The sequence below is a fragment of the Terrapene carolina genome, unplaced genomic scaffold, assembly GCF_002925995.2.
Source record: "Terrapene carolina triunguis isolate 2854851 unplaced genomic scaffold, T_m_triunguis-2.0 Scaffold192, whole genome shotgun sequence".
In the NCBI taxonomy this organism is placed as follows: domain Eukaryota; kingdom Metazoa; phylum Chordata; order Testudines; family Emydidae; genus Terrapene; species Terrapene triunguis.
Genome location: NW_020664543.1, coordinates 19506686 through 19520687, shown reverse-complemented (window position 1 = coordinate 19520687; position 14002 = coordinate 19506686). Strand labels below are relative to the sequence as shown.

General features: G+C 39.7%; 1 protein-coding gene across 2 annotated transcripts in view; it reads left to right on the top strand.

The window, feature by feature from the left end:
* The window catches only part of B3GNTL1 (UDP-GlcNAc:betaGal beta-1,3-N-acetylglucosaminyltransferase like 1), a 303787-nt gene that overhangs the window by 269956 nt on the left and 19829 nt on the right, over positions 1–14002 (top strand). For both annotated transcript variants that reach the window (XM_026654438.1, XM_026654439.1), the window contains one exon: positions 828–963. In XM_026654438.1, the coding sequence (XP_026510223.1) occupies positions 828–963 (136 nt within the window). The remainder of the gene's footprint in view (positions 1–827; positions 964–14002) is intronic.

Here is a 14002-nt window from a genome sequence, read left to right as displayed (position 1 = left end):
TGCCGCAGGGTTTTTTTTGTTTGTTTTTTTTTGTTTTTGCTTGGGGCGGCCAAAAAGCACGAGCTGGCCCTGATGTTTAGGAGCCTAAGTCTCATTGAAAGTGAATCGGACTTAGGCTCTTAAATCACATAGGGATAAATCACCTAGGGTAAAATTTTCAAAAGCGCCTAAGCAATTTAGGAGTCTAAATCTCATTGACCTTTAATGGTTCTTAGGCTTCTAAGTGCCTAAGTCATTAACGAAAATGGGTCATAGGCTCCTAAATCACTGAGGTGCTTTTGAAAATGTTACCCTTATAGGAATTTTATGGCAATGTTTTTCCTACTACAGAACTCCTCACTTAACGTCGTCCTGGTTAACGTCGTTTCATTGTTACATCGCTGATCTATTAGAGAACATACTCGTTTAAAGTTGCACAATGTTTACTTATAACGTTGTCTGGCTGCGATCTGCTAGTACAGTACTTTGTCCACTACTTGCAGGATTCTCTGGAAGAGCAGCTCGTCAGAGCTAGCAGATGGAGAAGAAGAAATGTAGGTTGTGACTCTAGTTTGTTCATAATCTTTCAGTGTTAATTGAAAGAGCATGTCATATGAACTGAATACTGTAAATAGAACATAGTCTCCCACCCCCAAAGGCAGACACAACAAGTTTAATGTTTAAACAAGAGATGTTTTTTCCAGCCACGGCATTAATTTCCACTGGAATTGTTGCTAGTGTGATCTTTGTGTGCTTTTTGCATCAAGAGTGAGTCTGTGTTGACAGTGCTATTTCTTACATTGTTAATGCATTTAGGGGCCAGACTCACCTCTTTTCCAATTCCCCAGGGGAACCATCTGGAATCACCGAGTCAGGTTTCTGGAAGACAGAGCCCTCAAGCACTGGACATCTTTCACCATTTGGAATGCTGGCAAACAGGGCAGGAAGCTCTATAGAAGCTTATCACCAGCTAATCAGAAAAAGGTGAGATGTCAAGAAAATCAAGTGTGGGTAAAAGCTGTAAAAAGAGCAGTTTCTTCTCTCCTTCCTACGCTCACTAGCTCCTTGATAGTTAAGGTCATTGTAGCATAACGTGTGTCCCTAGCATTTTTCAAAAATGTTCTTAGTTTCCAAGTCTGTGTGTGTCAGCTGTGCTGCTATCTTTTTTTAAATCATGGAATTCATCTCTATTCCAACCGATGTACTGTTATATTGTGTTTGCCTGCTGGTGACTGCATGTAATAAATACCGTATGTCACAGCTCATGGCCTTGCTGCTGTATAAGCCTCACACCACCTAGCAGGTCCAGGTGAACTAAAGGAAAAGGACTCTCTGTATGGGACAGCACTAAAATATCTTGGCTTGAAATTTTTCATATGTGCATAACATTCATCTCTGTCCTGAAGTGAATACTGGACAAAGTCCTCATGACGTAAATGAATGCTGGACAAGGTCCTCATGACATGCTAAGTAATCTGGTTTGTGTTATATGGAATAGACACCTTATATCCTCCAGTAGAAATCATGACTGTTAAACATAGAGGAGAAAATGTTGTACATGAATATAGGATTTAATTTATAACGCATTTCTTTCTGAACATGGTAGTTACTTAGAATTGGCAATGAGAGAATTTTGCTCAGAAGAGATTTGTATGGGAATTAAAATACCTTGCTCTCATATCATTTTCTTCTTGTCCTATAACTTTGTGAGATAAAGGCTCCAGGGTTAATGTCATATGTCTGTTTCCTATAAATAGTCTTGAAACATCCATTTTAATGTCTTTTTATGAAAAATATGGGAGAAAGGCAGGAGAATGAAGACACGAGAACCTGATTAATCCAGTGGTCCTCAGACCACACACATCCAGTAAGAAAGTAAAACAAATGAATACACCCACAGTAGAATTCATTGGATGGAAATGGGAGACAGTCACATAAGGAGTCTGTGGTAGCAGGTATTGAATTGCAATCTCTTGAATGTCCTTCCAGTGCCATCCTTCTTTATCTGTGAATGAGGCAGTGGGTAAAGTAACTGCAAGTAATGAGAAGTTTAATGCTGGGCACATAAGAAAAATTACTTCAATAAAAAGGACAGAACAATTTGCTTCAAAGTGTTGAGTCATCTTGGCCCCTCGATGCAGTGTGCATGAGTCTGTGAGGTTTCTATAAAAAGGCACTCTGTATGTAGTCAGTATTTTGCAAAGTGCTGTGTGAATTCCCCTAACTCTCTCAAGTTCACCACACTTTCCAGCTGATGGTCCTGTATGAATTAGGAAATAATTTCATCGGTAAGAGATGGGAGGGTGTTTGGTGACACTACACAAACAAGAACTTCTGAAATGAAAACCAGAAAACAGTCTGTGGTTTTTGTGTTGCAACCCATCACCTCCTTAGCTTTATTAAATATGTATATATACACCAATCTAAAATGCAGCTGGATTTAAGATAGAATGATTCTCTAATTCTGTGATGCAAGTGACACCTAGTTAATATCCTGTGCTGTAGTAAACAGCGATAACTTGAGGATGCCATCACAAAGTAGATGAAAAGGGCAAGAAAAGTGTCATGGTATTGTTTGAGCTGTTTTGCTGCTGAGAGGGTAAGACTTATCCCTTGTGCAATATGGAGCAGCCCTGCTTCAGCAATACTCTAGCACTGATGATGTGCTTCTAATTAACTGGGATCCTGACGTTCTTTCCATCTGACCTTTGTATAATGTTTGCTTTGGCAATGCTTCAGACCATGATATTATTTTGCTTCTGTCAAGGTTGTAATTAAGCATATTTCAGTATGATGTACTTGGGTACTGAAACATGGCTTTAGCCATTAACCCATTGGTTACTAAATGCTATACCAGCTACATCTGGGAAACACACTTGCCTGTTGCAAGTGTACATGCCAAATGCACACCGCTGTATGATTCATTTCAGTGGTGTTCTGCAGAAAAATTCTGGTAAAATATAGGCATATCACGGCAGTTTTTAAGAGGGAGTGTCAACTAACGATTAAAACAAAGTCTCTGTAGCTATCTCAGTTGGTTTCCGTTGTCATTGTAGATTCTCAGCATGTTTAAAAATCAAGCCCTAGGTGTCTCAGACTGGGTACCCAAAATCAGTGGATGCTTTTCAAACTTCGGGTCTAAGTGATTTGCTCAGGATCACACAGCAAGTCAATGGCAAAGCTTTGGAACAAAGCCAAAGTCTCCTGACTCCCAATACCAAGCAATTCATACCATACGAGTTCATACCGCCTGCCTTTAAAAAAACAAGTTACTATAGTTTGCTATATCTGACTCAAAGCAGATCAAATTCTGTCTAAATCAACCGAGAAAAATACCCAAAGTATCTGATCTTTACTTTTCCTCAGAAATCTGTCAAGTATTGTATGACTAATTTCGAACTGGTGCCAAAGACTTGAAACAACAAAATTCCACATGCTCAGAGGTTTTAAATAATTCTTGCTTCACCTTTTACAGCCTAAAATCATAAAATGATCTTTTCAGGGTGATATAGGGAAATTATCTTTACAGGGTAATCTGAAAGATTTATTATGGTTTAGATTAAAAACATGAAAGTGGTATTCCATGTTCTTGAATCTACAAGTAGTCAGGTACTGAACCGCAATACTAAGTGAAGGCCCAAGGACCCAAATGAAAATGTGTCACCTATTGAAAATTGCCTACTTTAGTATAGAACATTAACAACAAAATCTGTTATACTAGACCAATGCAACACCATTTTCTTCAATGAAGTTGTGTTAGCATAAACAGGTGTAGAATCTGGTACATCACTTGTATGCTAATGACTTTTAGACATATATGCTTAGGGCCTAAGGCTTAGATGCTTTTAAAAATTGTACCCATATTCAACTTTATTACTGCTGTATCCTATTACTATCAAAGTATTAGTGCCTCATTAAAAATTAGTCTCTGTAGTACATAATTCAATGTTGAAAATGGGACTCAGACTCCTTAGTCACGTAGGCACTTGTGAACATTTTATTTATAGATTAGATTCTGGTTGGAGCAATGCGAAAATCTAAATGTGTCTGAATTTCATTATGGGGATTAATCGGTTTGGACTGTCCAGTGGAAAGCATAATGCAGCCTCTCCTGAGCTGTTGACCCTTTTGAAACAGTGGATGTGTCTGATATACTTAGGAGCGGGATATCCTATATTTATTAGATGTATATGAAGTATTTGAAAAGTATACTAATTGTGTACTTAATAGCACTACTGCTTCAGAAACAGAACTTGGCATTTTCTGGAAACATCAGTCTTCCTTTGTTCAGAGATACTTGCAAAATGTTATCCAAGTGTGTTTTGAAAATTGCCACAATGCCATTTCAGACTATGTTCTAAAGAAAAAGGACACCTAGCTAATATCCTCCTCTCCTCCCTAAGAATGTGATGATGATTAAAAGAAATAATGTTTTGTCTCCAAAGAGTCCAGGCATGAATTCCGAGCTCAGTGTTTATGCTAGCCTGATAGTAACCTAGCAGGAACAATACTTGTTTAACTAGTATTTTTTTAATGAATTGATTGCCAGTATCTCAGTATTCTTAAGGAAATGCTGCTTCCTGACTGTACCCTTCTTGGTTCAAACAGTTGACAGTGGGGTAGTGTTAGCATTTCTGCAAGAGTGAAACTAAACAGACCTTTTTTTGTTTAAAACACATCCGTTTTGTCTGTAATGTGCAGTTGAAGATGGAAACCAAATGTTTCTGGGATGCTATGTATGCCTAGAGGGATTTTTTGGTGCTGTCTTGTCTATTCTATTGTTGTTTGTCAAACCTCAGCTAAAAGGAATACTTTTGCTCTGTTTCTGTACCATTCCCCTAAACCACAGCGGGAAATAGCACTCCAAAGAGAACAGCACACAAGCAGCTAACTGAAAAAGAGTGAGAGAAGCAATGAATAAGCTCTAGCTCTAGTTATGCTAATTAAGCTACTAGGGGATAGCATCTCTAGAAGTGCGCCCATAATGCCATGGCTAACCCAACCCCATAAAAGCCTCTGAATGACAACGCTTTCCATCAATAGCATATCAGGAAAGTATCTTGTGAACCCCCTTTTGTAGCATGTTATCTATCCACTTAATAGTTTTAAATCAAATGCTTGAGTCTGATACTGACCTTTTGTATCTGCAAGGTACTATGGTTTATCAGTAACAGGGTCATCTGTCTGTGCTGAGACTACAGTCCTGTACCTGTACTACAAGTTCAGAAAACTTCTAACTTTTGCAGTGGTTTCAAAATACTTAAAATATGTGAAGGGCCTCAGGGAGTGAAGATGGGAGAACTGAGACTCTAGAGATATAAGTAGAGGAAACCAATCTTACACCCCTGCTTTTAGTGAAGCAACAAATCACGCTGTTATGAACCTGTTTTACAGGAGAGCTCAAAGAGAGAAGGCAACAAGAAAATAAGAGTGGGGAAGAAGTACAAGTTTCAGTAAAACCCAGGTGTAGAGAGCCTGTAAATGGAGACTCCCTGCCTCCAACAGCCACGTTATTGACTTAACAGAAATATGACTTATGAATTAAAGATAGCAAGGAAATCTCTTTGCCATTCCCGTTCTGAAAGCTATTATGATGCTCAGTACCTTAAGCACTTGCAGTACAGATGCTGCAGCACAGTGACTGCAGTTTACACCTAGTCTGCAATTGAAAATATTACTGGCATAACTCTTGTTTTGGGGTCTGATTCTTTTATTGAACTAGTTATCCTTGTACAAGCCCCTCGTAATCTGGATGCAGTTATAATTGTAGAAAGATACCTCGTGTAGCTTATTTCCCATCCCTTATGGAATAAGCACTTTTATGCCTGTATAACTGCACTCACACTAGGGGAGTTTTACCACTTTAACTGTACTATACTGGTACAACTTTTATGCTGGACAGACCCTTCCTGTATAGGGTAACATGCCTGTGTAGTCCAGTGATTAATACCAGACCACAAGAGTGTAATTTTAGAGAAGGTATTACATCTGTTTCAAAGCATTTTAATGATTTTGGCCATCGCATGTCAGGCTTCGGTTTTCAAGCTATTGAATCAATTAAAACAAACTAGAGGGGTATGTCTACACTTACCGTAGGGTCCGGCGGCAGACAATCGATGTTCTGGGATCGATTTATCGCGTCTAGTTAAGACGCGATAAATCGGTCCCGGATCGATCCCGGAAGTGCCCCGGATCGATCCCGGAAGTGCTCGCCGTCGACTCCGGTACTCCAGCTCGGCGAGCCTTCCTGCCGGGGGAGTCTAATAGTGTCTAATCGACGGGGGAGCCTTCCTGCCGCGTCTGGAACCGCGGTAAGTTCGGACTAAGGTACTTCGAATTCAGCTACGTTATTAACGTAGCTGAATTTGCGTACCTTAGTCCAAAGTGGGGGGGTAGTGTAGACCAGGCCCTCGAGATGACAGACAGAGGCACAAGAAGCAATCTCAATATTTTTAATAGGAATTGGCTGCTAAAGAAATGACCAAAGGCCATCCTCCATTTCTGGAGAAGAGAAACTTACAAATGGACCCCAAGCTGTTTTTCCGTGAATGGAGCTATTTGTTGCATGTAATAAGGGATTGTGTGTATGATTAGAGGTGTTTACATTGTATGCTGGCTATAACATAGGCACTGGATTCTGGCATTCAATGTATATTGAGCGAAAGTAATGCTGTCTCTAACCGAGCAGTGTCTCAGATCTGATAAATGAAGCACATGCTTGGAATTAAAAGGCACACCCACTTCCTGTGGTTCAGCAGTAAAGATGAACAGGTGGAATGAGATTGGCACTTTGATGCTGATTATGATCTTTGGATCTTGTGTAAGAATGGTCATGCTCATTAGCTTTGTGGTTCCAGTTGAGACAGACTGGAAGGCCTGTACATCTGACATGGTGTCTCTTTTTGTTTGACATTAACTTCACTTTCTTTTATTACACTATGATGCTTACACTCTGAGTTACTTTTTTCTGAGGTGCTTTGAAAGAATAGATTTTAATTTTCCAGAAACGTATATTAAAATAATCCCTAGGCCTTCAAGCAACTATCAATGTAAAAAATTGGAACAAAGAGAAGGATCGTGAAGCTCATCAGAGATTTAAAATATATGAAGGATACATGAGCCCAGGCAATAAAATCCCCTATCATAATTCTGCAATATATGGTCTAGGGAAAATGTGCTAGAGAGGACTTGGTAAGTGTTTTGTACAGTTTTCTAAGGCTTATTCACATGGGACTAGCTTACAGCAAAGTATGCTTTCTCAAATAACAGCTTCACTGTATGTAGAGGTTCATTATAGCTAGCATTGCATTTTGTGCATCACAGTGTTTAGGGAGGTGGTAGAGAAAATCAAGTAGCAGAGTCATTGTACTTCATTGTAGAGGTCACTGTCTCAGTTTGCTATAATCAGGTTCCACAGCATGCTATAAATCATCAGCCTACATGTAAAGCACATTGCAACTGATATCAAGCTCATTTTCAAGGTGAAATATAATCTTGAGGGAAGAAAATACTGTGAAGAAGACACTGCTATCAAAAGTAGTATTCTTAGGTTGCTAAACTCTGCATAGGCCTTACCACTGGAAATTCTAATACAATGATGAGCAGAGGAGAAAGTGTAAAAATCCATTTCCTGTAGTGAACAAGAAATCAGAAGGCACATCAAGTATGAAATGAGCTACTGTTCCTCTTGTTACAACTATTAGACACTTTCAAAAAACTAGTTTTGCAAAAATAATAATATATTCCAAGGTGAATCCTCTTGATTTCCTGTACTGTATATTAGTATTGGGGGTTCCAGGAAGTACTCAATGTTGGCCTAACTCTGCTCCCATTGAAATCAATGGTAAAACTCCCACTGACTTCATTGGCAGCAGAGTTAAGCATTGACTTCACGGGAAACTCCCACCCTAGATGGATTTTCAAAAGCGGCTAGTGATTTGGAGTTCCTCAATTTTGGGGTCCCCAAATCGAGAGACTTTAAAGAGGCCTAATTTTCAGAAGGTGGGTGCGCAGCACTATCTAACATTTCTAGTCTCTAACCGTCTTCAAACAGCTTCCATTTTCGTTAAAAACAACCTGCCAGAAAAATGTTTTCTTCTTCCCCAAATGTGGAATATCTCCCCCAGAGGGAGATTTGTCAGCAGGGCCGGCTCCAGGCACCAGCTTCTCAAGCAGGTGCTTGGGGCGGCCGTTCCGGACAGGGGCGGCAGTTCCAGGTATTCGGCGGCAATTCGGCAGACGGTCCCTCACTCCGCCTGGGAGTGAAGGACCTCCGGCCGAATTGCCGCCGCAGATCGCGATCGCGTCTATTTTTAGATCGCGATCGCGGCTTTTTTTTTTTTTTGGTTTTGTTTGCTTGGGGCGGCCAAAACCCTGGAGCCGGCCCTGTTTGTCAGAGTTAGGATTTTGGAATTTGGTCCAGAGAGACTTTTTGTTGTGAAAGAGTGTTGTGTTGTGTTGTTTTGGTTTGGTTTTAATGCTACATTTGTTTACATATTATGTGAGCCATGCCAATAAAGCACTGTTTCTCATAATAACTGTATAACTGATGACTTATGGGTAGCTGCTGGCATTGTGCTTTTCCCTTGCTGTATTTTAGCTTGGAAAAGTAGCAATCTTTTTTTCTTTTTTCTTTTGGCATTGTGAAGATTTGAGTAAAACAGTATCAAAACAAAAAATATTTTGCCACTTATTCATTTTCTTACAACCAAAGAGTGATCTGATGTATCAATCACAGATACTCAGACGCCGTTGCAATATTGCATTCTGTTGTTTCCTAATAGTGGCTATTTTGGCTTTCGAGCCAACTGAAAGCAGTAAATAAGCCTTAGAGTTACTAACTCATTTATTTATGATCCAGCATGTAGTTCTAGTTGCAGCAAAGAATCTTGAGAGTATTTTTCAGTCATTGCATTATTTTATAATTCATAGGTTTCACCCCAGGATACAGTACTGCAGACATGGATAGTCTTCATAAAAGACACAAGATTGGAATTAATTGGTGGAGGAAAATAAATAAGAGAGACTGTGTTAAGCCTATTAGTCTAAAGTAAACAGGTCATGTAAGCCTGATGCTCTGAGTTCTGCTTATTGCATAAACAATTGGGTGCAAGTTCTGTATCCAGTTTCCGGACACACATTTTTTTAAATTAAAAAATAAATAGTGGTGGCAGAAAAATAATCAACTGTCTCTTGGACCACCCACATGGCCTATAATCCAGTGGAAGAATTACCTATTCTAGGCTAATGTGTTTTACAGTACTATAATTATCGGGTTTAAACTGCCTAAAACCATTGGAAGTTACATATAAAGATACCTCTGTGTTAGGCATTCATCTTTCTGATAAGAAAACTTTAACTCAGGTTGAATCAACCCCATCTTCCAAGGGAAATTTGTCTCATACTTACCTGCTATGTAAAATCATATGTTGTATTTGCTTGATTCTTTCATGGTTTTTGTTATTGCCTTTACTGGGAGTTTCATATGTCAGATGACCTCAGGATTGGATGTGTAGGGTGGCCAACACATGGTGTTTATACTTTGCAGCAGGTAGTGGCCGTAGTTGGTATATGGGGGAGGTAATATGGTGGTCAAGGACCTAGTCATACAGGAAAGGTCGTTGGGTACACAACATTGAGTGGCTATAAATACAGTCCATGGACAGATCAAGACTTCTTTGTAGTTATTTAAGAACAAAATCATGCTGATGCTCAGCACAATAATGTTCTTCATCTCAGGGCCTGGAATTGAATTTTCAACTTAATTCCTTGGGAATGAAGCCTGGATAAAGCTTTCCCTTTTATCTTAGCTGAAAGGTGAACAGTTTATTCTTTGGTCACAAAGTTGGAAAAATAATTAAATAAATTATCCATAACAGCATTGATATTGCTAAAAAGATAGCTCGGATCCTTGGAACAGAAATCCAAGGTATTGTTTTATATTCCCTGCAAGAATTAAGTTCCTCCACCAATGACTTTTTTGCACTAGGAGTGGAAACAATAATGGGATAATAGTAAAGCAAAGTTTAACAAATATGATCTGCTGCTAGTAATGGAACATCTTTTATATTTGTTAAATGTTGTTTTACCATTCATCATTGCCATGGATAGTGCAAAAAAGTCATTGGTGGGGAAACTTAACTCTTGCAGGGAAGTGAAGAGTTTGAAAGCAGGTAAATGCAGCATGCAAAGTACTGATACAAAAAATGTGCATCCTAAATTTAGCAAGGAAACATTAGCCTGTTGCCACACAAACTGAGATGGGAAACACATAATTGTTCCCTACAAGTATTCTCCATTGGTTTGTACACTTCCATTTTAAATGACTGTTGTAATGGGGAACCTTAGAAGATTATTGCACAGTCAGATGGCTCCCATCCCATGGTTCGTCTGCACTTATATATGTCAGAAGAGAGGCATAGAGGGAAAGTTTAGGGTGCCACTACCATGCCCAATCCTGGCTCCCCTATAACATGTAGTTGACATGCCATAGGCTCTTTACATGTTGACATATGAGGAGTGTTTGGGTCAGAACTCACAGGAATGAAAAACATGTTAATTTGTGCCATTTGAGAGAGTAACCCAAAGAGCTAGAATCTTAGGCCTGGTCTACACTAACCCCCCAAGTCGAAGTAAGGTACGCAACTTCAGCTACGTGAATAACGTAGCTGAAGTCGACATACCTTACTTCGAACTTACCGCGGTTCAGACGCGGTCCACACGGGGCAGGCAGGCTCCCCGTCGACTCCGCGGTACTCCTCTCGTTGAGATGGAGTACCGCAGTCGACGGCGAGCACTTCCTGGTTTGATTTATAGCGTCCAGACCAGACGCGATAAATCGAACCCGGAAGTTCGATCCCCAGCCGCCGAACTAGCGGCTAAGTATAGACCAGCCCTTAGTGTTTTGGCTTCAAATAATTGATCGTGGTTATCACATGCCAATGTCCTACCCACCCCGTCAGTCACTGTGTAAATTCTTTTTGCAGACATCGATTCCACTAGCTCCTTAATCACTTCTACTTTACTCTGAGTTCCGTCCAATTGGTTGATCTTTCTCTTGTACTGCAATACAATATTCTCAGTGCAATCTCACAACCAGCATTGGTGGGGGACTCTCATCTTGTTGGTCTGTGATGTGATGCCTCTGTACTTGCAGACCGAAACTCCATTAATTTGATTTTCCATTCTCATCTAATTAGCAGTCCATTGTCATCCTCACACTCTTCCAGCAGTCCTGCTTTCCAAGCACAAACATCTGCCTCCCCTGGTGTGTTTGATTAGTTTCCTCCAGATTTTAATAGCTATATTTTTCCCAATTGAGTCTCAGTTTGTTATTTTCTGCTCATGTTTCTAGTCACTCTGTGTTCCTTTATTATTTATCTTTTGTCTCTGTTGTTCACGGATTGGCCTATACTAGAAGGGCTGATACAAGATTGATTATACCTAGGGCTTGAAAAGAGCCCCAACTGATAGTACCTGGCCTCCACCCCAAAGGTTTTTTGCACTAGACAGTCTTTATTTTGTAACTGAAAAAAAACTCGGTCTGAGAATTGCCTGAAGGCACTGAGGGCCTAATTCTGTTGCTAAGGAATTTTGCCCTGGCTTGGAAGGGCAGAGGGCTGGCAATTCCATATCACTTTTAGCCTTCAGACCAAGAGTAGATTAACAATGGGAGATTGACTGATTTACTCTATGTCATTTATGTCACTCAGATGTGAATTAGCCACCCTGCTGAGTGACATAATTTATGCTGATTTAAGCACTAGTGTGGACAGTCCTATGTTGATGGGAGAGTTTCTCCCACCAATGTAGCTGCTGACACTCGCAGGAGCTGGAGTAATTAAGCCAATGAGAGAGTTCTCTCCTGTCCGCTTAGAGCGGCTACACCAGAGTGCTTACAGGGGCGCAGTGTATCGGTGCACCTGTGCCCCTGTAAGCTCTCTAGTGTAGCCATAGCCGATGGGACTGATGTAACTCCCACTGAAATTAATGAAAAGACTTTCATTGTCTTCAGAGGGAGTGGGGATCACTAGGTTAAGGGAAATGATTATCTTAATCATAGGAAGAAAATGAGGTGGCTGCTGCTATGAAAAGGATCCAGCCTTTTGCAACATTATGTGACTTTAAGAAATAAAAATCCAGCTGTCTGAATTTTCAAGTTTTCTAGTTTTTAAGTCTTGTTAATCAATTTTTAATGCAAAAATAAAAAGGGTAGAAAAATGCCACCCATCCCTCCACAGAATAATTGATTTTTATGAGACCTTAACTAAATATCTACAAACAAATGCTCTGCTTCATTCTGACAGGCCTGAGAGGGTAACATGAACGGGGCAATGGAAACCAAAGGAAAACAGGCTGCATTTGTAAAATTCTCTGGAAAATGTTATTGGCAACCCATGCTTTATTTTGGAGCCACCATATAACTGGGATCACAGGCATATTTGTGAGGAGTGCAAATAAGTAAACATTTGAAATATTTGGCAAGTTTGCATCCAGAAATAATGCTTCATTACAGCGTACAATAAGAGAAACCAAAGTATTTCTGTGGTAATTTACAATGCTCCTTAAATCTGTTTAACTCGGCCATTTTTTAAAAATCTGTTTGCATTTTGTAAGGCAGTTTACAAGTACATAGGTGTGTATGTACAAAACACACACGTAGAATTTAGGTGTAATATAAAATACAGGTAAGAATACAGGCTCCCCAAATTTTGGTGCACTGTGGTTAAGAATGTATTGTACTATTACAGAAATGTTCTCAGGTATTATTGCAGCCATGTTGTACACAGGTATCTGGTGAAATATACTAGCTCCACAGGTAGTTTCTGTAGTGTTTTAACATATGTAGGTTAATGGATATTTAGTTCAGAATTGTTATACTCAGGCAAATATGCAGGTATTGGTTATCCAGAATGTAAATGAGAGGTACATTTGTGTAGGGATGTTATAGTGTAATTTTAGCTCAAGGTCCTCTTGTTTTGCTTTTGTTCCTTGTGCATTGCAAGTGACTATAAGGCACAACACTTCCCACCTAGAATTGAGACTGTCCAATCCGAACTATGGTCTGTTCTGTGTTTTATATTTCTGGTCTATTGTTGAGCCACATTGTAGCAACAAGCTTTCCTATTCAGAGCCATAAGGTTGTGATGTGTTCACCTGATGCTGCTATTAATATTCTTAGTTGTCTTGTGGCTCTGAATGTGTTTTTAGCAGCAGGAAGTCTCCTAGGCTGGATTTTTTTTTTTTAATTCAGACGTATGTCAAAGATTTTCTGTAGCTTTTTTCTGTGTATGAGCAAAATGTTTGAAATCTGTCCCAGAAAATGTGTGTGCAGTGAACTACTAAATCACATTAAAGTAATCTTTAATAGTCTTTAATTAATCTTTAATATTTAAACATTTTTTCAAGGAATGGGATAGAGTGATGGATTTGTTATCAGCGAGATTTAACATGCTTCTTGTTAACTGACATCTCTCAGGGGACATTTAAGTTTTTCCTTTCACCACGCGCCTACATAGGAGGTTATTCTAGAACTTTAGAAAGGACAACCTGTTAGAACTTGACAATGCTTATATCAGGAGTTCTCAAACTTTTTCATAATGGGATGATTTTTCATTCAGTAGAAAATCCAGCTTTCCACTGGAGAAAAGTTTCAAACAGAAATAATTTGATTAGCCCTACTCATCATGTAAGTAGAGTGCATGTCTCATGGATATCTTCCCTCCTGCTGGCAATCACACAGAGCACCTGCTTTCCCATTCCGAGGCGCATTACACCCCTGTGGCAAACTACAGCAACTGTCTGCCTCAAGAATAGTGTGGGCAAAGCTGTCTTTAATGTGATTCAGCAGCTCCAAGCAAGTAGGAGAGCCAGAACCGTCGCCCCAATCTTACACTCACTCACACATGTGCTCAACTTTACTCATAGGAATAAGCATTTTCAGGATAAAGGCCCATGTAACCAGCCTGCACTCCTCCACGTACCAGCAGTCGCTGTGTGAACCATGGTGATTCATAGACAGTTT